The sequence below is a fragment of the Ailuropoda melanoleuca genome, chromosome 5 (assembly GCF_002007445.2).
Source record: "Ailuropoda melanoleuca isolate Jingjing chromosome 5, ASM200744v2, whole genome shotgun sequence".
Taxonomy (NCBI): domain Eukaryota; kingdom Metazoa; phylum Chordata; class Mammalia; order Carnivora; family Ursidae; genus Ailuropoda; species Ailuropoda melanoleuca.
The window spans coordinates 103,594,807-103,619,934 of NC_048222.1; the positions used below are offsets into that span (position 1 = coordinate 103,594,807).

General features: G+C 35.2%; 1 protein-coding gene across 5 annotated transcripts in view; it reads left to right on the forward strand.

The window, feature by feature from the left end:
• The window catches only part of FBXW7 (F-box and WD repeat domain containing 7), a 234,440-nt gene extending 212,853 nt beyond the window's left edge, over window positions 1–21,587 (forward strand). For all 5 annotated transcript variants that reach the window (XM_034661524.1, XM_011235604.3, XM_034661525.1 and 2 more), the window contains 8 exons: window positions 5,227–5,361; window positions 9,981–10,104; window positions 12,663–12,799; window positions 13,983–14,096; window positions 15,312–15,493; window positions 17,405–17,630; window positions 19,440–19,650; window positions 20,729–21,587. In XM_034661524.1, coding sequence (XP_034517415.1) covers window positions 5,227–5,361; window positions 9,981–10,104; window positions 12,663–12,799; window positions 13,983–14,096; window positions 15,312–15,493; window positions 17,405–17,630; window positions 19,440–19,650; window positions 20,729–20,997 — 1,398 coding nt within the window. In that variant the 3' untranslated portion in view covers window positions 20,998–21,587. The remainder of the gene's footprint in view (window positions 1–5,226; window positions 5,362–9,980; window positions 10,105–12,662; window positions 12,800–13,982; window positions 14,097–15,311; window positions 15,494–17,404; window positions 17,631–19,439; window positions 19,651–20,728) is intronic.
• Window positions 21,588–25,128: the final 3,541 nt, after the last annotated feature.

Consider the following 25,128-nt stretch of genomic DNA (forward strand, 5'->3'; position numbering starts at 1 on the left):
AAGAAATACCCTTTGTGAGCCTTAGTTTTCTCAGGTCTAAAAAGGGGCTATTAAAAACTGCTTTATACAAATGTTATTAGCTTAACATTATTAGCATTATTTTAATCAAAACAAATTTGCATTGCATTAAAACTGTGAATGTACTTTGAAAATACTTATACTCAAAATATTTTTTAAATGATAAAGCAGAAAATACGTGTTTTGAAATTAAAAGTGGAATAAAAATACTCTGTTGAAGGATTTAATTAAGTTCCATGTCAATACTTAGAAATTGTACATGTTCTCTAACTTATTTTATTTAGGTCTTTTTTATTTGCTAATCAACAAAATATTAAACCAGGATAATGCCAAAAGAAAATGAATTTGGTATTACTTTGCAATTGTATTTGAGGCAGTATGAGGAAGAAATCTTGTGTGAGGAGTTTAAGAAAGTCATGAGAAGTGAGTTATTGACCACATGAAATTCAGACACAGTACTGCCCAAAGTCATAAAATGTTTGTCTGAATGGGCTACAGGGATCATCCAAACTATTAACCACTACTGGTTTATGAATCACTTGCATCAATACTGGAATGAGTTGTTTATTTAAAACAAAATGTCCTCAGCGCCACCTTGACCACTGAATCAGACTCTTTGATGGTGAGTCGTAGGACTCTCATCTTACACTCCTCCACCAGCATTTGGGTAACACTGATCTGAACCAAGCCACTTATTATACAGGTGGGGTCTCTGAGACTCAGATTAATTAAGGGACTTTCATATGGTTCCGTGGTGAATTTACTGGTGAAATCCAAGCTCCTGATTACAGTTCAGTGCTCCTTATATTCTTTTCTCCTACCTGCATGCTCTAATTATCTGAAATAAAATACCACTTCCATGGGGAATTTTCAAGTTTGCATTTGCAATTTTGTCCACAAAGTAAGTTTTGTTTCTCTTGATCCTCTCTGAATTTGGAATGTTTTTCCTATCCCCTTAAATATGTTCTCACGTAACTTTACCATGAAAGACCAAAGAAAGATGCTTTTATCCAGGACAACTGTTTTTCAGAACAGAAATAAACAGAAATAAAAGAATTATCAGAATTACAGAATTACACAGTACTTTGCAGGTAAAAGAACTATGACCCACAGAGGTTAAACTGTAATCTCATTAGTGGCAGTATCTTCTCCAAAAGTTTGGCTTTCTGATCCCCAATCCAGTACTCTTTCCACTGTTCCTCATTAAAGGTTGGTGTAGGTTGTTATTTTGTTTTAATGTGGTCATTAACTGCTAGGTTTTCAAGTTAATACATACTTCCCTTTCTGGTAAATCCTGTACATATACAAAATTTGGAAACTGTCTTGGAACCAGACTAAACAAGTAAGTCCTAGTAATACCGTCAAATATAAATACTAGAAATACTCTCTGGAGAGAATTTTGAGATCGTGGTGGTGCAGTATTTCCTGACTCTTTGGGGATTCATTTATTTATTCAACAAATAGTTACTGAGCACCTGTCAGGTGCTAGGTTCTACTTTGGATTTGGGATACAGTAGTGAACAAAACAGACCAAAACCCCTTTTTTCACAGAATTTACGTTATAGTCAAGAGGGGGATGGAATGCGGGGGGTTGGAACTGGTTTGCAGTTTTAGAAAGGTTGCCCAGAGTAGGTCTCAGAAGGAAGTAGGGAAGCAAGCCATGTGGATATTAAGGGCAAGAATGTTCCAGGAACAGCAAGTGAAAAGTCTCTGAAGCAGAGCATGGTTGATGTGTTTCTGGCTAAAGCGAATAAACAAGAGGGGTAGGAGTAGGAAATTAGAACCTTGTAGGCCAACCTAAAGACTTTGGTTTTTGCTTTGAAGTGGGAAGCCACTAGAGGGTTTTAAGCAGAAGAGTATCACTTTTTGGTGGAGAATAAAACAAGGAGGGCCAAGGTGGGAAGCTGAGAGACTGGGTAAGAGTTATAGGAATAATCCAGGTGAGAGATGATAGTAGCTAGAGCAATGTAGTTAATGGTCAGATTCTGGATATATTTTGAAGTTTAAGACTTTTAAATTTGTTGATGGACCAGAACCTTCTGACAGCGGTGAGAATGGGAGAGTCAGGGATGACTCCAGAGTTTTTGGCCTGAGCAACTAATAGGATGGAGTTACATTTTACAGAAATAGGGAGGATTGTGGACATGCATATTTGAAGAGAAAGATCATGGAAATGTTAAGTTTCTATTACATATCTAAGAATACATATTGAGTAAGCAATTTTATATATGGTCTGGAGTTCAGGGAAGAAATCCAGGCTGGAGAGAGGAAAATGTCTATATGGCTCATACCTTTGTTGGAACCATCTAAGAGATGTGATTTTAATGAGTAATGAGACTGTTGAATATGTGTGCTTGTGGAAACAGTCTCATTTACTATCTGGTTTACAGCCTATGTTGCTAATCCTTGTCAGTGGTGTACTTTTCAATAAAATGTCACAAAGTACCATCTGCTGAATGTATGTATAATTTAAATCAAGGTATGCTTTTTATTTGACTTGTTAAATCAAATAGTGTTTAAAACAAAAACATTGTTGGGGCGACTGGGTGGCTCAGTTGGTTAAGCATCTGCCTTCGGGTCAGGTCATGATTTCAGGGTTCTGAGATCAAGCCCCACATCGGGTTCCCTGCTCAGCGGGAAGCCTGTTTCTCCTTCTCCCCCTGGTACTCCCCCTGCTTGTGTTCTCTCACTCTCTTTCTCTGTCAAATAAATAAATAAAATCTTAAAACAAAAACAAAACATTGTTTAAAGTCCTAGAAACATTGTGCTATGCAGGCATAATTTTTGTCATAGACTTTTCCTGAAATATACAGAAATTTCTGACACAGTTTTTAATGTTTAAGATCTGAATTAGTATTTATCTTCTGTTTTGGCTTTTTTCATTCTACACCCCATCCCCTAAAATCCTTGATAAAAAATGCAGTTATATATCATGTATTGATAATGTTTTCCTATTCCTTTCTTTCTTAAGAAACCAGTAACATTAACTGAAAAAAAAAAAGAAAACATCAAACATGTATATTACCTTAAAGTAGAAATATTCATCATAGCTATTAATGTCATTAATCTATGTAAAGTATATAGAGTAGTAATATGTTGAAAGGTTTTTCACTCTTTAGTGAAGATTACATACGACATCCTTATTTTTATATCAAAATTTAACCATAAACACTTCCAAAAACTATTTCTAGGGCAGTCATTCATATATGCAAAGGGGTTTAAAAAGTTTGCATTAAGGGGCACCTGGGAGGCTCATCTGGTTAAGCGCCTGCCTTTGGCTCAGGTCATGATCCCAGAGACCTGGAACAAGTCCCGCATCAGGCTCCCCCACTCAGCTAGGAGTCTGCTTCTCCCTCTGACCCTCCCCCCTCTCCTGCTTTCTCTCTCTCTCTTGCTCTCTCTCAAATAAATAAATAAAGTCTTAAAAAAATTGTTACGCTATCAAATTACTTAATTAAAGCTGCATTTTAATCTAGTCAGCCTAAGTTGTCCATCACCCAAATTGGCATATCCTTATACTAGTGTCCATGAATCCTTAAATATAGATGCAGAGGGTTAACATGTTATGAAACACACCTTCAGTCCTATGAGGAATGTAAATCAATAAATCAGAGTTTATAGTATTGGTACTAAACGATCAGAGATGAGTGGAGATTGATCAGTGTAAGTTTTGTCAAAGAGGTAAGTTTTGAACCAGGATTTGAAGTTGTGTGAGGAAAACTGAACAAAACAAAACAATCTAACTTCAAATTAACTGCTTTTAATTGATCATGTGTATGACATACATGTATATGAGTATTTTTTATTTCTGTGTGTCAGTCCTCACCCTAACTAAAAAGGATACAAGATGAGTACTCCAGGAGAATGTTCTAGGTGCATGTATATATAGAAATAAAAGGAAAGTATATGATTTATTAGAGCCTGTGTTTCCTCATATTTAGGGGTAAAATGGGAATGTTTCCCAGGGTTTTTATGATTAAATAAGATAATGTTTGTGATAAGTACTATGGGAGGAATACTACTGAAATGTTTGAGAGTATTAACGTAATCTACACTTTATGATAGAAAAGAAGAAATGAAATTCATTGTAGATTCTAAAGGGGTAAAAATTTTTTCAGTACTTTAAAAAGTATTCTAATTAAGGCTTCCTGTATCCTCAGTATGTATATCTCAGTTTTCAGTTATTATCTATTTCACATGTTACAAAATTCAGGTTCCTCGTGTGGCAAGAAATGGAATGTCAAAATCCAGATCTTTCTAGCTCCAAACCCTACCTATTGTTCTCTTTTCACCTGCTTCCAAAATGGACATAATAATTCACAAATATACTTAAATCGTCCTGCTCAAGGATGTTCTTTCACTTAAATATCACAAGGTTATTTAAATGTTTTACATGATTATTGTGAAGGGAATTTCTAACATTTTAAATTATTCACATGGCTTTTTAATTTTTCCTTTTAGGAATCATGACTCTTTTGTGCAGATGTTCCTCACTGGCAAAAAAAAAAAAATGTTTTAAATAATCCTCTAGTCTAGTTTAATATAGCTCATATTTTTAAGTATTATGATGTGTTTTTGTTTTTCCATAATGTAGTACTTTTTTCTGACCCTTTTGTTCATACTCTAATTTTATTACTAAGTTACTATTTTATATTTTGCTGTTTTTTTTATCTGAAATTATTTTCACCTAATAAGTCAAAAGCTCTTTTATTTTGTGGAAGGCACTTATCAGACGCTCAGTATATCCAGTTCTTAATTTTTCTCTACATGATGCTGCCAGTTTCTTAACTCTCAGATAAGTGCCTTATTAACACCATCAAATTTTATGGTGCCCGCTAGAAAGAATATAGAGAAAGGAAAAATCATCTTTCAAAATATCCTGTTTATTCAGTAGCCAAGCTGATGTTTCCAAGTAAAACTTCGGTTTCTCAGCCAGTATCTTGATGGTAGATGAACATGCAACACTTACAATAAATAACACGGTGCAAAAATATTTATCTGTCAAAACCATGGCTTTTTTTTATTTTACAAAATAAAGGTTGCTAGTAAATTTGATGAGACAATTGATTTCACATCAGTGACTTCTGGAGAAAATTGCACAATAAGCAGCCACCTTTTATGTTCCGTATAAATGTGGATTTTCGTTTATGAGCTTATAATTTGAGACAAGTATTAAAATAATACAAATTTCTACTTCCTTTTTGATAGAGCTGGAGTGGACCAGAGAAATTGCTTGCTTTAGATGAGCTTATTGATAGTTGTGAACCAACCCAAGTAAAACATATGATGCAAGTGATAGAACCCCAGTTTCAACGAGACTTCATTTCCTTGCTCCCTAAAGAGGTAAGGGCTATCAATTATATTCTTCATTGGGTGCTATTTGAAAATATAACTCAACAGCAACCACCTTTAAATATGGTCATGCTAATTACGGTATTCAGTATTGTCAGCTTAACACTCTTAATTAGTGTTAAAGAGAGCTGTAAATGATAAGCTGCCATGACTTAATAATATCATTTTCAGATTAAAGTATATTTCTGGACTGATTAAGTGACTTCTTTCCACCGTTGCAATAAGTCATATATGAGAGTAATCTATTGCGTTCCATTAATTTGATTATTTCTTTATCACGATTTTTTCCCCAGGTTATTTGAAGTCCAACCTTTAGTTATCATGGTACATTTATTATATATAGTAGTAGATTTTTTAGAAATTCTGATTTTATTAAAACAGCAATTTTCTTCTTATTTTGCTGTTTGTTTATCCAAAGTCCCTAATAGTCCCTAATTGTTTTGTGATTCTATGAATTGTAGTTCTCTGTTAACTTACATTGTGTAATTGTTTTGAAATCTGTGGAATTTCACATGTATATCTTTTTCTACTAATCATCCCTCTTCTTGCTGCCATCTCTCTCCCCTTCTCTCTGTCTCTCACACACACACACACCAACTCCCAATCACAGATTTCCGGCATTGATTACATCCTTATAGCATTTCTTTTGGAATTATGCATGATTGTTTTTATATCTTTATGTGAACTGACATTATTTTTTATCATAGATTGATTATGATCATATGGGCATTCTTGGCAGTATAAATGAGGCATAACTTAGATGTAGTTCTCTTGATGTTAGAGGCTTCACAGTTTCATTTCTGTCAGCAAACAAATAATGTAAAATTAAATAATCAATGTCACCATGGTTTATATTTTCACAAATTATATATGTGCCACTAATTATGTATCAGCTAAGAAGACAATATATAAGACGATAATATACCACTGAAATGATCTTGAAATTTCAAATATGAAAAGGAGTCAGTTTTTTTAGATAACCATTCTAAATAATCCTATGGGCATTAAACATAGTCTCAGTAATAATTTCACATCGGATATGAATAAAATAGTTTTATCATATTTAATGTATGAAACTAAGCATTACTCCAGGAAAAAGCAAACTGAAGTGTCTCTACTTTGGACTGATTTTTTTAAATGGTAAAAAAAAAAAAAAAAAATTGCATTGTCCCAGAACAATTTTTTTAAATTCTTGCTGGCTCATTCTAAAACTGAATGCTTTGAATAGAATTGGCTTAGGAAATGACATAAGCTCTCTTTGCTTCCAGAAGGACATTCATAATAGGTAGCACTTTTATAAGTATTTGACTGAAAGTGTAGTTAGTCACCTCTAATATATTCTTCATGGTTTCCTTGGATATCCTCCTTATTTTAGAAGGTAGTATTTTTATTAAAATATAGACTTGTCCCCTTATCTCTAAGAATGGTGAATATTTTGTTTTGTTTTACTTTATTTGTATTTCCATAGTAACTTTTGAACACACGAAAATGTGATTTTAAGTCAGGAGAATATGAAATACTTCTAAGAGTCTAAGAATTAAGCACAAATTATCGATAACTGGTGTAAATGCAATAAAGATTTCTTGGATTAACTGTTCTTTTAAAGATTGCCTGAGGAAAAAGAAGGGAGGCTAGATAGAATGAGACAGGGCCCTGACTTAGCAGATCATCTGTATTTTCCTTTTTTTTTTCTACTAGGAAACGAATGCTTTATTTTATATGTGGAAAAATAATGGTTTAGATCTAAATCCTTAAGGAAACCATTATCAGAGACTACGTACTATTATTATTTAAAACATCGTTACCTTCATGTCAGGAAATGGATTTATAATAATTTTCTTACAATTCCTTTCAACAGATCTCAAAGCTCTTTACCAACATGTATTAATCTCAAAACCTTGATAAAAATCTCACTAGTCTCACATAGGAGGCTTGTGATAAACAGCATTATCCTTATTTTGTAAGTAAATACCAAGAAAAGCATCATGATATAGTAGATGACCTAGAGTAACCTAAATTCTTAACATAGGATCACCCAGCATTTTCTTTATTCTTCCCCCCTCCCCCCCACCCTGCCCTTCACTAGTTCAATCCATGGAAATGTAGCGATTCTGGGAAAGTATTAACTACCTCTCAAATATAACATGGTGGGTCTTATATAGGTTATATAAGAGAAAAACAAAAAATAGCAACTCTCACTGAAATTTCAAGTTTGGCCAAGGAAAAGTTAATTATATGAAATAGATTTTCAATTTAAGAGCTTCTGTCCAGTGGAAGTCCTTAGGAGGAATTTCTAATCTAGATTGTACCTTTAAGACAAATGAATAGAAAACTGTATTAGCCAGACCATTTTACTTGGCTGCAAGAAACCTGTAAGCCCCTGCTTTGGTGTTCTAGAGATGTAGTTTAGGACAGTGCCCACTCTCTGTGCCCTATAACAAACCCCACGTGACAAAACCTTGCTTCCTTTGAGAAACTGGTGTACTTCCCCCATAGTAGACACTAAGAATTGTGTAACTAATTGTCGTTCCTTTTTTGCTTGGCAGTTTAATTAAAAAACCGTGTAAGATACTGTTGCCAGTATATTTGTGTTCTACTTTCCCTTGGTTTAAACCTTCTTTTCTGATTTATATTTTTACTGGTTCTGATTTTCTTGTTCATATTTTTTATTTTGCTGTATTTTCTGAAATACTTAGATGTTTTGAATAGAACTGATTAGATTTAAAAAGAGTAAGTTGAAGTTCATGGTTGAGTTAGGGTCTTTGCTATTTTAAAGGAAAGTATGCCAGTTACCTGTGGAGTTAGCACTTCAACATTCTTCAGCACCTAAGTGTTTCTTTACTCTTTAATGCATGCAGACACTGGACTAGGTGATCTCACAATCACCGGTAATGAAGGGTATTATGATTTGGGATGTACCTTTGAAATCTAAGGTGCTCTGGATTTGTTTTCTAGCCTTTAAGATCCATTGACTGTTTCTGTGAATTACCTGATTTCTACTTCAGTTGGATAACTAAAGCAAAGCATAGACTTTTTCGTATGACCATATTGAATATCTTGGGCACTAAATGACATCTCTTTTCCACCAGTATAACTTTGTGCCTGATAATTTCTATGTTAAATATCAATTTCACATAGAAGAAGAATATGGTGTTATCCCAATACTGTTACTGACACTGAGCAAACTTGCCCAGGCTTTGACTGATTGATAATTTCAAAATTAAGTGCCTTATGGAGTATCCATTAAAAAAGTACAATGTTGAGATATATATGTGTTTGTGTACTGGTATATGTGTATGTATATACATACATACGTAGGTTGTTGAATATAGCTATGCCTTTTTATTTAAAATGACTCAGACTGAATGGTCTTCTCTGATAGACCAAATAATTATTCCACAAAAAGCCTTTTGCTGTGAATTATTAGTAGTAGTATTAAATTGAGTACTGGCTGGTTGGAGTACTTTCTGTATGAAATGTACTCAATAAATATATGATTAATGATGAACTCTCTATATACAAAGTTCTTGGCTAAGCATAATTTATGTCACATAATTACTGTTTAGCATCAGAAAATAATTCAAATTGTGCTTTTCCTCCCCATATGGCCTCTGGCCCTTTGAATGATAGTTTGTTTTAATTCTTGCAATTTAATTTCTGTAAAAACTAAACTTTATTGCTGTATTTAGCTCATTTTGATTCTAATATCATAACTTAAATGTTTATGTGTTTGGTGAGGCTACTTGGGTAAGCATACTCGAAGCTACCACTCCCCTCTTTCTTCTCTCCTCTTCCCTTATTTACTTGAATTGACTGTACATGCTGAAAAAAAATTGATGGTTTGCAAGTATTGGAAACAAAATTTTAAAATCAGTGATATACTAAAGAGCTAGTTCAAACATACAAAATCTATCTGGGCCATCAAGAAAATCCCCGTAAGCAATATAAAGTAGTTAGAACCTAATTACTTTTATGTGTCTATGGAGCAGTTTAGTAATTGTCCCCTATTATCATTTACAGTAAAGGGTATAAATGTTTGAAAAGTTCATCATTGTGATAATAAACACTTCGATGTGATAAAGAACTATTAATTATACCTATCAGAAGTGATCTGAAATCATACCACACAGAATATCTAGAAATCTCATTTCTTAATATAAGGCCTGTCTTCAGTGAATTTACATGGTCATGGGGAGAGAAAAATACAGACTCTAAACAACTAATAAAGTATACCGATACACAGAAATGGTAGAATTCTCGAGTTGAAGCTCAGAGAGCAAAGGCAAGAGCAGAGGCAGAGAGTCTTAATAAGTATTCCTTGAAGAGGTGAAGTTGGTGGAGTGAAGTTCATAAAAACTAATAAAGTAAGTTTTTGAAGTCTGGTACATATTTAAGATTGACTATTAGAAAGTACTGCCTTTTATAATTTTAAAAATTAGAATGTAAAATTATATTATGTTGATCTTGAAGTACTTCATTCTATCGAAAATAATTATATAGAAGTTATTATTTATATGTTAAGTATACACACACACACACACACACACACACACACACACACACGTATATATATTTAAAAGATGGGTATACTTGCTTTTTCCTTTCCACAGCTGGCACTCTATGTGCTTTCATTCCTGGAACCCAAAGACCTGCTCCAAGCGGCTCAGACGTGTCGCTACTGGAGAATTCTGGCTGAAGACAACCTTCTCTGGAGAGAGAAATGCAAAGAAGAAGGTAAGTTTCAAAATCACAAAGAGAAAATCTATACACTTTGAAAAAGCAAAGTGATTCTGAAAACAAATAGAAAAAGTAAAAATTAGAAGTTTTATGTGCATGTAGAATAAAGTAGTGGATAATTGAAAAAGGGAACTTCGGCAGCCTATCAAAGAATCAAAAATGAGTGTTCAGTTACATTCACCTACTTATATAAAAATCCGCAGGTTATTCCGCACATTCAAATGAGCCAGGTTTTGGAGCTAACCCCTTTAATGAACACTAATACCTTAATAGCAAATATATCTGATTTACTTCCCAGTCTCTACTACAATTAATAAACAATGAAAAGATCAAGATGAGGATGATTTAAAGGAAACCTAAAAAACGAAACTAACAAAACAAAACACAGACCCATAGATACAGAGAGCAGATTGGTGGTTGCCAGAGGGGAGGAGGCTTGGGGGGGGTGCAAAATGGTGTAAAGGGGATTAAGAACTACAAACTTCCAGTTATGAAATAAGTAAGTCATGGAGATGTAATGAAAGCATGGGGAATATAGTCAATAATATTGTAGTAACTTGGTCAGTTGACAGAGGATAACTAGATTTATTGTGGTGACCATTTTGCGATGTATATAAGCATCGTATCACTATGCTGTACACCTGTTATTAATATTGTATGTCAGTTATACTTCAATTTAAAAAAAGACGAACAAAAGACCTAAACTTTTGCTTAAGATTATATATGAATTTCTACCAGTGATTTTATGGATGAGAAAGGTGTCCTGCCTCTCCAATACTTACACTTAGAGATAAGTTATAATTGCAAACTGTCCTTGGGAGAGAAACTCACTGACTGGAATTCACACTAATAAATGACTACTTACTCACTCACTCATTCATTCATTAAATAAATAAAATAAAACAGAGTAAGGGAAACCCCAAAATTATATTAACAGTACTCAAATATTCCATATTCTGTTCTTTCCTTCCACAAATATTTATTGAACACCTCCAATGGGCTAGACATTCTTAAATGCTGGGGATATTGTAGTGAACTCCCATTTTCTTCCCATCAAGGAACTTACATCCTTGAAAACTGTAAAAAAAATTTAAAAAATAAAAAAATCTCCTTTCTTAGTAGAGGAGAAGGTATCATCCATATTAATTAACGAAATGACTTTTTTTTCCCAGCAGGCATATAGAAAAATTATATTTTTGAAAAAAATATAAAAATATGATTTGTCTCTAATAAGCAAAAATTTTTAGAAACAATTGTAGAGCATGAGACAGATACTCTATAGGTTATCCTCCCTTTCAAGGAGGTAACAGTTGAGTGAAAGGTGAAGATCTAAGATAACTTGGTTTCTGATCCTGCCTCTGCCCTGTCTGTAGCTTGGACTAATTTGTGAAACCTTTTCTCAAGAATCTATATTATATGAAGTGGGATTAATCATCCCTGCCTTACCTTCTCTCATAGAATCATTATTCTAATGACTTTTTTAAAAAACTATGGTAACATATACCTAAGACAGAATTTATCATTCTTACCATTTTTAAGTATACAGTTCAGTGGCATTAAGTACATTCATGTTGTTATACAGTCTGTCTCCAGAACTTTTTCATCTTTCTTGGCTGAAAGTCCATACCTATCTAATAGTAAGTCTCTAGTCCTCCTCCCAGCAGCCCCTGGCAACCACCATTCTGTTTTCTTTCTCTATGAGTTTGACTACTCTGGGTGCCTCATATAAGTGGACACGGGATATTTGTTTTTTGTGTGACTGGCTTTTTTCACTTTGCATACTGTCTTCAAGGTTTATCCATGTGGTGACATGTGTCAGAATTCCCTTATTTTTTAAGTCTGAATAAATACTCCATTGTGTATATATGTATCTATATAGATACATATTTTTGAAAAAAATACAAAAATATGACTTGTCTCTAATAAGCAAAAATTTTTAGAAACAGTCGTAGAGCAGATACTCTATAGGTTATCCTCCCTTTCAAAGAGGTTACAGTTGTCTATAATAGAATAGTCTATTCTATATACAGTCTATATAGATACACATATACCCAATATTTTGCTTATTCATTCATCCATTGATGGACATGGGTGCCTTCCACCTTTCAGCTAGTATGAATGAGTGCAGCTCTGAACATGGGTGTACAGATATCTGTTCAAGTTTCTGCTTTTAATTCTTTTGGGTGTACGTCCAGAATTGAAATTGCTGGATCATATGGTAATTCTATGTTTAATTTTTTTGATGAACCACCGTACTGTTTTCCATGGCTGCTATACCATTTTATATTCCCACAAGCATTGCATAAGGGCTCAAATTTCTGCACATCCTCACCAACATTTTATAGAATTATTTAGAGAAAGAAATGAAAAGTCAATGTGAAAACATGCCATAAAGAATGCAAACTTTACATTATTGTTTCATAATAACAGTGTTAGAAATTGGACAGCATCCTGCATTTCAGTGGTTTTGAGCATGGGGGAAATGAGATATATTATAAAATGTGTAATTTGATTACTGGTGACGGCAGTTATACTCTCAGTCTTTAAAACTTTAGGTATTGATGAACCATTGCACATCAAGAGAAGAAAAGTGATAAAACCAGGTTTCATACACAGTCCATGGAAAAGTGCATATATCAGGCAGCACAGAATTGATACTAACTGGAGGCGAGGAGAACTCAAATCTCCTAAGGTAACTGAACTCTTGCACGACGTAACAGAAACCACTAATCACTGTTGGTACCTAGTATGCTCTTCTTGGCCAGCAGTATAACTTGACACCTATCGCCTGTAGAAAGAAAACATCATATTTTTAAATAACTGAAAATGTAATGGACAATAGTCCCCTATTACTAATTTCTCCAGTCTGACAACTGATGGTACTTGAATAAAAGATGAGTTGGCTTGTATGATGTTCTACCTTAGGTAAATGAAAATTTCTGAATATCCTATTGAATTTTGTGTCATACATGTTTTACCTAAGAACTTGCTTGCTCTCTAACCATGTAGTTAGAACATGATTTTTTGAGGCGTGCCCATTCGTGTTTTGGCTGTCTCTTGTAAATAGCTTGTGTTTGGGGTGTTTCTTGTGAGTTTTATTTTTATGAATTTAAGCATAATACAGAAACTGCAAGTATATAAATAGTGGCAAAATGCTTGAAATTCTTAGATGTTTTATACAACTGGAAAAAAGCATTTAGGGGAGATACTGTTATATTAATATGTATAGATTTTAACAGGCTTTTTTTTTTTGAGAGTGAGCAGGTATGAGTGGGGTCGGTGGGGAGAGGGGCAGAGGGAGAAGGAGAGAGAGCGAATCTCAAGCAGATTCCACACCTAGCATGAAGCCCTGTTTGGGGCTCGATCACATGACCCTGAAATCATGACCTGAGCCGAAATCAAGAAAGAGTCGGACGCTTAACCAACTGAGCCATCTGGGTACCCTGAGGCCTTTTTTGTTTTAAGTTGAAAAAGTTGATAATTATTGTTACTCTTGTCTTTCTAGTTTGTAGGTGCTTTTGTTTTTGTGTGTGAAAATTGCAAAACATAGATGCATATTTTTTTGAACAGATAGATTATTATAAAATACATTTGTATTTGAACCATCTTTATGAGGTCTTGACTCATAAAAGTCCTGACTCACTCAATTTTAATAGTTGATATCTCATGTATAAGTCATAGAATATGGAAAAAATAAGATGTTTAATACTAGATTCATCATTCAGGAAGGATGATACTTTGTGTCTTTTATAAATTATAATTTTAGAAATAGACTGTAGATTGCTGCTCCTATTTGTGGCGTAATTTTTCTTTTCACCAGAATTTTGAAAACATTATTTAATAACATGTTTCTAATCTGTACATTTATCTTGTAGGTTCTGAAAGGACATGATGATCATGTGATCACATGCCTGCAGTTTTGTGGTAACCGAATAGTTAGTGGTTCTGATGACAACACTTTAAAAGTTTGGTCAGCAGTCACAGGCAAAGTAAGCTTACTTCTTTCTACACTTCACTTTTTGTATATGTCTTTGCCAGGATCAACCAGGGAAAACATGGGTTCATTTTTGACCGCAGCTTATTTCGATAACAAATATCAGAGCTTCTAATTTAGTTTTTCCCCTGGCACAAAGATAATGTTTCTCAGGATAGGGATGTCATTAGTTTCTTCCTGTAAACAGTTTGCCTATCTTTGTGACTTAGCTGTTGTATGATTTTTACAGAAGTGCTTTGTCTTTTTCTTGGCTTAATTTTTCCCACTTTTATTAACCATCTCAGTTATATTGTCCTTTTTAATCTTTTTCGAAACTATGATTGAGGGATATTTGTTTTTCTTTGTAAACTGCTTTGTTGATAACTTACCTATAGTTTAGCAGTTAAATAAATCATGTTAATTTAGACTTATCCTCAAGCCCTGTGAGATGAAAATAAAGCAGAGACAATATTTAGATAGGAGTTTGAAGAAAAAAGCAGTCCAAGCAATCAGTTTCACTGCATGCAGTATTATACTTTAATGCTTCTGTGGTGAGTACTTATTTTCATCTGTCCACGGGAGAATGTTTTCATAAATTAAGTAATTGACCAGCTAAAAAACACAGAGGAAAATATGAGGGAAAAAAACCCTGTCTTTTAAAATTCCTTACAGCATGCTGATTCTTGGGCAAGAATCTTCTAAATATTCCAAGTCAGATGTTAAATTTTTTTAAAGCATCTTCATATTTCCATAGTGTAATATTAGTTTTGGATTTATTTCAGCGTTGTAATATCTGTCTTTACTTGTCTAGAAGCACCTTGCCTGGCTCCTAACTAGTGCCTTAGGGCAGATTCAGATGAAATGTGGTATGTAGCCACACCTAACACGGTTGGCATTCTTTCATTGAATTCATTCCTATGGAAGAAACCAAGTTGCAATTTTAGTTTCATTTCATCAAAGAGACCAGGCGGGAGTTATCATACTTGAATGAGAAGTGTTTTACTTTCCACATACTTGTTCCTCAGTTGCATCTGTGTGTTTAATATGTAATGCTAATGAATAAGCAAAGCAATAAATAGGGATGGTATCGTGTTATATTGATGTGAAAAATTATTTTCTGATGTGCCAAATTTTGTAAATAAGTTTACCCCAAATTTTAATGAGCTACTGCAATGTTATGTAAATCGGTTTTCTTTCTACCCAAAAGTAATCATCTTAAGTGTTTTTCCAGTGTCTGAGAACATTAGTGGGACACACAGGCGGAGTATGGTCATCACAGATGAGAGACAATATCATCATTAGCGGATCTACAGATCGGACTCTAAAGGTGTGGAATGCAGAGACTGGAGAATGTATATATACCTTATACGGGCACACTTCCACTGTCCGCTGTATGCATCTCCATGAAAAAAGGTAAGGGATAATCCTGCAGTGGTTGGGAATTCTTCCTCTGTTATTTGTGAATTCGAGGCTTTTGTGCAGAATTCACTTGTATAATACAGTGTTTATTAGAGAGAGTGTGTGCTCTTAAATTAGACTTTAATTATTAGACTTAAGATGTTTCTGTACTAGCAAAGCAGTAGTGTACTGGCTTAAAATTGGGGGATTGTCTTTAAATTTCCTTCTTCATTTAATGGCGTTGTTGACTTCCTCCTTGAAACTCTGTTCTCTAATCTTGGGTGGCACTTTATTGTTCTGTATCTTTGATGACTCATCATCTCCAAAAAAATCTTTTTCTTTCTCTTTCTCTCTCTCTTTTTTTTTTTTTTTTACATTTATATATCTGCTAGTGGGACAAAGTCAGTTAATCAGACTTCAAGCTTCTGAGTCTTTTTAATTACCCACCCACCCTACCCCCCACTCCATCATATCCCTTTATATCAGACAAAAGCTGAGGTCTCTGGGTTTTCTCACCGGTGACACAGCTCACAGAGAATCCTTTTCTCATTATGATAGTATCACTGCCCTTTGAGAGCCTTCTGTTGTCTATCGAATCAAGGAAGAAATCCTCAATCCAGTTTTCAAAATAGTTTCAGCCAAACCATACCGCTTGCCTTTTTTTCTTCTCAGTGCCTTTGCTGTTGCTTTGATCTCCTCCTACAAAGCCCTTCTGTTAAAGTCCTTCCGATCTTCTATTGGCATGTCTTCACAGTACCTCGTTCAACAAATGTGATTCCGATTTCACTTGTCAAAAAAGGTCTCTCTGGCGGTCCTTACCACGAATCCGCTCAGGTCCTTACCTTTAATTCTGTCCACAACATCTTCTTTGTGAGAACCATTACATTAAGCAGATTTCACGCTAGATTTGTAATATGTGAAGAAAAGTACCTTTTCATTTGTAATTTGAATCTACTTTGAACAGTGTGCTTTATTATTAAAATTTGGGGGGGGTTGATATTAAGAGACCTTATATTTCAGTTTCCATTGTATTCTGACTTAAATCTCTCAATGCCCCTTTCTACTCTTCCAATGTAGAAACTGTGGCCTGTCTTTCTCTCTTAAGAATGATATGAAGATACCTGAGTTTTCAGCTCTCCTTTGTAATCCAAAGGTGATTGCCATATTTGTATCACTCCGGTCTTCAGAAGAGCACAGCTTTAATAATGTTGGGCCAAATTTTTATGGGAATTCTGTTGCCTGCCCGTGTGTGTCTTCTAAAATCTGCATATCTTAATTCCTCCATAGCCTATTAACTATCATTATAAGCATAAGCAGCCTGTGTTTGAAGATATTCTAAAACTGGTTAATTTTACCAGAATTATAATGGTATAAGGCACATATCTTTGTTTAAACTCCAATTTCACATTTGTTTTGTTGAGTAACATTTATTAAATTTTTTCCCTAGTCACAAAGAGAAGGTATGTTCATAATTAAAATTTTGGGAAATGGCGAAAGAATAAAGAAAAAATAAAATTCTTCAAAATACTACCACCAGAGTTCTCCCATTAACATTTTATACATGTTGCCCACATTCATTTTATTTCTAAAATCAAGATCTTATTGTATATATTTGGAGCTGGCAGTTGCTGCCTCAAATACAATACAGCAGTTTTCAAACCGTCCCCCAGAACCCTAGGTGCTACACAGCCGCTTATAAATGTGGGAACCAAGCAGGTGGATTTCTAGGCTTCCCAACTTCCCATCCCAACCAGAGTAACTTGACTTTCGTATGTTTATATATCAAGGTTTTACATAGGATTTCTTTGAAAACAGGTGTTCCTGCTTAAGATAAAAAGTTCAGTAACCACTGACTTTATATATCATGTTCTCTCATGCTATTAAAAATTCTAATACTTTTTTTTTTCTGTTTTCCTCCCCCTACAGAGTTGTTAGCGGTTCTCGAGATGCCACGCTTAGGGTTTGGGATATTGAAACAGGCCAGTGTTTACATGTTTTGATGGGTCATGTAGCAGCAGTCCGCTGTGTTCAATATGATGGCAGGAGGGTTGTTAGTGGAGCATATGATTTTATGGTGAAGGTGTGGGATCCAGAGACGGAGACCTGTCTACACACGTTGCAGGGGCATACTAATAGAGTCTATTCATTACAGGTAAGAGATCGTATCTCTCCTATCCCTTAGATGCTTTACTGATGAATCATGAGATTGTTTTACTCAGATGATCACTGTCAACTTGCTGATTCAATACAATCCAAAAAAGACAAATCAAATTATCCTGTTGTTTACACATGCTTTAAAATTGGCATGAAGAAAGCATAAATTTTTAGCTTAAATAATTTGTTTCAATTTTTCTGTGATCTATTTTTCCCGTAAAACACAAATATTTCTCTTGGAACCTGAAACTTTGGAACCCTGAGTTTTACTATATTGATTAACATGTAGATAGTCTCATAGGAAAATAACCTGGATTTTAATAAACTCCTTAGCAGAGGATTAATTTGGCCAAAAGCTGCCCCTTTGCCTTGATAGCTGTCAGTTGTTGGGCCCTGTGATTGTGGTCCATTCCCATTCGAAGTGGGAGTGGAGCCTTTCTGCATCAGGCTGCTCTCCCGTCAGAGGGCTACTGATTGGTAGTCGTAGGAAGTAAATTTGACTGACCTTATTTTTGTTTGTTTACATTTGAACATGATATTCTTGAGTGGGTTGTCGTATTTTGAAATAGATAGCTGGATTAATAGCAAATTTAGAAAATATGTCTTGTTTTATTTCCTGTAAGACCGCATTTTCAGCTTGAAAAATTTTCCATTCTTTATAGTTTGTTTACCAGTTACTGCCCATTAATGATCAGCAGATTAGTACATAGTCCCAGTGCTGACAGTTCTCTGTTCTTGAAATATTTGTTTCTTAATTCGTGGAATACTACCTTTGTCACAAAATACTGATGTATAATAAAGATATATTAACTTAGAAAAGGTTATGAATTTGGAGGAGAGGGAATTGGCTGAAGTTGTTTTTCTGTTTTGTGATACGTTCACAATATAATAACGATATAATATTCTCATTTAAGTAAACCATTAGACTGAGAAAAGAGGTAGCAATATTATTCTAGATCTTCTGGGAATTGATATTTATTGACTTTTGGTATAGCTGGGAAGCTGGAGAAGAGGTGCTATATAGCTTGCTTTTGTTATCAGAATGCCACTTCTTATAATTCCAGATGTAATTATCTATTGGTACATTTCCTAATTAGCATTTGGTTCTTGTAAATGAAATTTTTGTTTTCCATACAGTTTTTAATGGAACTTACTTTTAAACATTATGAGAGTTATCTCTAGTCTTTTCGTGCCAGAGGTGTGTTAATAAACATACCCTTTATCACGAGCTATGTCAGTAGTTTCAACTTTCTGTTGGGAAGTAAGACTCAAATGGCAATCCTTCTTGAATGATCCATGATATTTAACTGATCATCTGTGGCCAGATGATCTGAAAGTAATATGTTCATTTTAGGTGTTTTGTTTTCTTTTTAATTGTTTCTGCATCTAGTTTGAAGCCTCTGGCCATAAAAAATTAGCAATTCTGGGGGCACCTGGGTGGCTCAGTTGCTTGATCATCCAGCTCCTGGTTTCTGCTTGGGTCATGATCTCAGGGTCATGGAATCAAGCCTGTGTTGGGCTCTGTGCTCGGCAGGCAGTCAGCTTGGGATTCTCTCTCTCCTCTCCCTCCACCCCCCTGCAAAAATAAATTAATAAATCTTTTTTAAAAATTAGCAATTCTGATAGAAGCTTCTGAGAACATAACACTGTAGATTTGCTTGATTACCTGCACTTTATCCTGTTACCTCGTTTTGTTCCTGGCATTACCTGTTTTCCATGCTTTATTTCTCTCCCCTGTAGGATTAAGGTCAATAAATAATATCAAGAATATCTACACTTCTAGTCTAATAAGCTGTGTCTGTTGTAGTTTGATGGCATCCATGTGGTGAGTGGATCTCTTGATACATCAATCCGAGTGTGGGATGTGGAGACGGGGAATTGCATTCACACGTTAACGGGACACCAGTCGTTAACAAGTGGAATGGAACTCAAAGACAATATTCTTGTCTCTGGGAATGCAGATTCTACAGTCAAAATCTGGGATATCAAAACAGGACAGTGTTTACAAACATTGCAAGGTAAGTCTTGGCTACTCAGCTTTAGTTGTGTTCGTTAAAAATGGGACTGTTAGTCCAAAGAGAAATATGGAGCTTTTATGTCACAGAAAGAATTAACCTCATACAAAATGAAAATGCTTATTTTGGATAAGTTTCTGAGCATTTTCACTCTGACTTGACAGAACTAGGCTACCCTTGAGAAATTGTTTTAAATTGTGTTTTTAAATATAAAATTGTTTAATCACTTCCTCCATGTACAGTTAACTCAGCCTAACCTTAAAGAACAATGTGAAGAAAGATATAGGCTATATTGTAGAAGCAACAGACTCTTTTTTTTTTTTTTCTTAGTGATTTTTTTTTTTTTAATTTGTAGTCCAATTCTAAATTAAAGACCTACCTTACTGGGGGAAAAAAAAAGAAGCATCTCTAATCTGATAGAAAATTGCTTTGGCCTCAACTTAGACCCTTTAACCATCTTCTTAACTAGGATGGAAGGAATAATAGCACCCAGTAAAATGAAGAAAGAAACATGTGAAAGTCACTAATATTAAATGAGGCACACCAGTGTTAACATTTTATATCATGATTAACTTCTTTTTTTCAGTCATAGCCCTGAAAAGTGTTTTTTTCAGTGAGGCCATCTGGTGGGCTCTACTGCAACTCTTTACTCACTGGTTGTGTCTGTTCTTCAGAGTTTTGGAATTGTGGTCATTCAGCCTTCGCCTTGAGCGGTCAGTTCCAAGTGGTAAGGGTAGTAGATTTCATGCCCATTCATCCGTCGGCAGAATACATGAAGCAGAGCTATCCCCATCACCACAAAGAAAGCTCTTATTTACACAGCCGGAAAACAAAACGTGTGCCTGGTAGCTAACCAAGCTTCCTGGAAGACAGAACTCTTGAAAGTTAATGTTTCAGTTACAAATAGCTACCAGATTTTCTTGCAACCCTGCTGATCCTAAAATACTCACAGTTTCTAAATATGCAGCATTTTAAATATTTCATTTATCGTATGTTCTAATGTAGAAGGCTACAATTACAATGTAACTTGCCCATACCCATGATTTCTAACCAGTAATTTAATTCCTTTGGTTTTGCCTAGGTCCTAACAAGCATCAGAGTGCTGTGACCTGTTTACAGTTCAACAAGAACTTTGTAATTACCAGCTCAGATGATGGAACTGTAAAACTATGGGACTTGAAAACGGGTGAATTTATTCGAAACCTAGTCACATTGGAGAGTGGGGGGAGTGGGGGAGTTGTGTGGCGGATCAGAGCCTCAAACACAAAGCTGGTGTGTGCAGTTGGGAGTCGGAATGGGACTGAGGAAACCAAGCTGCTGGTGCTGGACTTTGATGTGGACATGAAGTGAAGAGCAGAAAAGACAAATTTGTCCAAATGTGTAGACAATATACTCCCTGCCCTTCCCCCTGAAAAACAAACAAACAAAAAAAAAAAACAAAAACAAAAAAAACAACAGAAGAAAAAAGCAAAAAAAGAAAAAAAGAAAAAAAAAAGAAAGAAAAAAGAAAAGAAAAAGGAAAAAAAAATCCCTTGTTCTCAGTGGTGCAGGATGTTGGCTTGGGGCAACAGAGTGAAAAGATCTACAGACTAAGAAGGAAAAGAGGAAGACATGACAAACCGTAACTGACAAGAGAGGCGTCTGCCGTCTCATCACATAAAAGGCTTCACTTTTGACTGAGGGCAGCTTTGCAAAATGAGACTTTCTAAATCAAACCAGGTGCAATTATTTCTTTATTTTCTTCTCCAGTGGTCACTGGGCAGCGTTAACGCTAAAGCTTCGTTACAGATTCTGTTAGCCTGTCCTTTCACCACTGAGACCTAGGAAGGGGCTGCAATAACACCCAAACAAGGACTGGCTGACTTTCTCAGTAGAGAGCATCTGCAACAAAAAGTCATTTTTCTGGAGTGGAAAAGCTAAAAAAAAAAAAAAAAAAAAAANTTTTTTTTTTTTGCCAACCATTGCCAATGTCAATCAATCACAGTATTAGCCTCTGTTAATCTATTTACTGTCGCTTCCACATACACTCTTCAATGCATATGTTGCTCAAAGGTGGAAAGTTGTCCTGGGTTCCGTGAGTCCTGAGATGGATTTAATTCTTGATGCTGGTGCTAGAAGTAGGTCTTCAAATATGGGATTGTTGTCCCACCCCTGTACTGTACTCCCAGTGGCCAAACTTATTTATGCTGCTAAATGAAAGAAAGAAAAAAGCAAATTATTTTTTTTTATTTTTTTTCTGCTGTGACGTTTTAGTCCCAGACTGAATTCCAAATTTGCTCTAGTTTGGTTACAGAAAAAAGACTTTTTGCCACTGAAACTTGAACCATCTGTGCCTCTAAGAGGCTGAGAATGGGAGAGTTTCAGATAATAAAGAGTGAAGTTTGCCTGCAAGTAAAGAATTGAGAGTGTGTGCAAAGCTTATTTTCTTTTATCTGGGAAAAATTAAAACACATTCCTTGGAACAGAGCTATTGCCACCTGTTCTGTGGAGAAACTTTTCTTTTTGAGGGCTGTGGTGAATGGATGAACGTACATAATAAAACTGACAAAATATTTTAAAAATATATAAAACAAAATAAAGTTGCTGGTCAGTCTTAGTGTTTTACAGTATTTGGGAAAACAACTGTTACAGTTTTATTGCTCTGAGAAACTGACAAAGCAGAAACTATTCAGTTTTTGTAGTAAAGGCGTCACATGCAAACAAACGAAATGAATGAAAAAGTCAAATGGTTTGCCTCATTCTCCAAGAGCCACAACTCAAGCTGAACTGTGAAAGTGGTTTAACACTGTATCCTAGGTGATCTTTTTTTCCTCCTCCTGTTTATTTTTTTTTGTTTATTTATAGTCTGATTTAAAACAATCAGATTCAAGTTCGTTAATTTTAGTTATGTAACAACCTGACATGATGGAGGAAAACAACCTTTAAAGGGATTGTGTCTATGGTTTGATTCACTTAGAAATTTTATTTTCTTATAACTTAAGTGCAATAAAATGTGTTTTTTCATGTTAGTATGCCTGTTTCTTCCACTGAAGTAAATAATACTTCATTATAAATATTTAGGGTTTGTCTCTAATATATAAGATATCAAAGTCTTGGTTGGTTTCTTTGCATTCCCTGTAGTGTGACATAGAGATCAATACTTCCAGGCCCGTTTCATACAGCTAAAGTAAGAATAATGTGCCTAGAATGTAAATTTGGTTTATCGCCTTCGACTATAAAGGAGGACACTCCACTGTGCCTATCTCTGTATAACACTGGATGTGTAAATATGAAATCTGGGTCCCTCAAAGAGTCACAAAACTTTTGTGATCGTTACAACTGGAATTCCTATAAAAAAAATTTCATTTTTAAAATTTGACCACATATTGAGTACTTACCGGGATCATTCTGTGTGTTATCTCGAAAGCGCCCACCCTCCCTGAGAAGTAGTTCCTGTTCTCTCCATTTTTAAGGTGAGGGCGGAACTGGTTCTGACTGGTTAGGGGATTTGTGGGAAGTCGGGTAACTAGCGGAGAGCCAGCTTTCACGAAAACCCATGCTCCTGAAGAAGAAAGAGACCTAGAATGTTGACAGACTTTCCAAAAGCAGAGTTTTGGAAAAAGGAAGTCACTCTGGCGGTACTTTCAGGCTCTTCTGTTGCTGTTTTCGTCAGTAAATCTAATATTTTATAATATGAGTGAAAAAATGAAGTTCAGTTATTCTCATTATGTGGCCTCTCAAATAGCAGGTTCTGTCTCCCACTCACCTCGTGTATATATGTAACATTTTATTTAATCCCTACATTTAATCCCCAGGCCACAGATGAAAATCTAAAACTTAATAAAAACAGATGCTGCTTAGAGACCACATTTCTCACAGTCCTAAAGTGTGTGTTCTTTACTCCTCGAGCAGCAGTGCTTGGGCCTCAAGCTCCCCGAGCTACTAAAGCTGAACGTCAGGGAGTGGGGCCCAAGAATCTGTATTTAAACCAGCTCGCCCAGCCAGTCATGTTCACCACTTAAGAACCACTCCCTTAGATCCTTACCGTTGGCCATTTGGTTTATTAGTCCCCAGCACAATACAGGCCAGGACCATCAGGGAGAAGTGACAGGTTAAAGGAAAAGACAGAAAAACCACACAGCTAAATAGGCAAAAATCACATTAGGTCTGGAGTGCAGGGGCGAGCAGCTCTGCCCGCTTCGGGATAAACCAGGGCATAGCCCAGAGCCATTACACTGTTCACACCGACAATCCTGAAGGATCAAGAAGTTGTAATTCTGTTTGGTAGTCTTGAACTTGCTAGATTTTTCATAATACAAATGTGGTTTACCTGTAATATAATTAAAGAAAAACATCATCTTTAAAAATAAGCATACATTATAGAATTGAGCTCACAGGATTTGCAGACAAATAGGTGGGAATTCAAATCCCGGTTTTGTAATACTGTCTATTACAGGAATTTCATCAGATTTCTTGACCTCATCTTCTAGTATGTAGACAATACCCACCTGCTAAGGTTATTAGAGGGATGAAGTGAAATGTTATGAAGCATGTAAGACCCCAGTGGCACTTCACACTCAATAAATGGTAGCTCCTATTAAAACTTCAGGAAAAGAGACCCAGATAATTGTAACTTTCTATATTTGGGAACAATCGAATGTGTTCGTGACTCGTTCAGGTATGTAATAAAAAATAGCATTTCTCTATATATAGCAATTTGCATTTTTTAAGTGGAGTCACATAGATTTCTCCTTTAAGTCCTACAGAAACAGTGTGAGGTAGACTGGTATGGGGCAACTACCAGTGATTTTATACACACTTCGGTGTTCATTAAATACTATTTTATGAGTAAATGAATAATCTTTCTTGCAGTGGATCTGTTCCTGAAAGGGAATATGTTAACCTCATTCTATAGGAATTAAATTATTGTCAGTGTGGTAAGAAAGGTCACGAAGGGAACCCTGCTTTGTGGCCTCCTCAGTGAAGAAGTTCAGCACCTTACATAACTGGATTTTTAAATCTTCACACCAGCATAACAGGCAGTTCCCACATTTAGGTGTTACAATTCCTAAAGATCAAACACAGCCTGAAACTAAAGCTAAAATTAGGACACAGAAATAACCCACAAAGGCCATAAAGCACCATAACAGGTGCTCAGTAAATACTTGTTGAATTGAGCAAAGGAAGCTTACTGTCTTTTTAAATTATTATTGGATTGTTTATAATTTTGATGCTTTGAAACTCCTTTACAGAGATTCAGTAACCACATCTATTTCATTAATCAGCAACAGCCAATGCATACCAAATGGTTAAGTAAATGTTCCAGCCTACCTATTTGTTGAATTTCAAAAAGTAATTGACATTCAATTATATGTACTATTTTTGAGCCACTTTTTCTGTGCCTTTTGAGCTAGTTATTATAAAGTCTCCTTTCTATTTGTCTGAATTGACCAGAAGCTACAATCAAACAACAAAAATGACTGCTTTTCCCTTCCCCAAGTG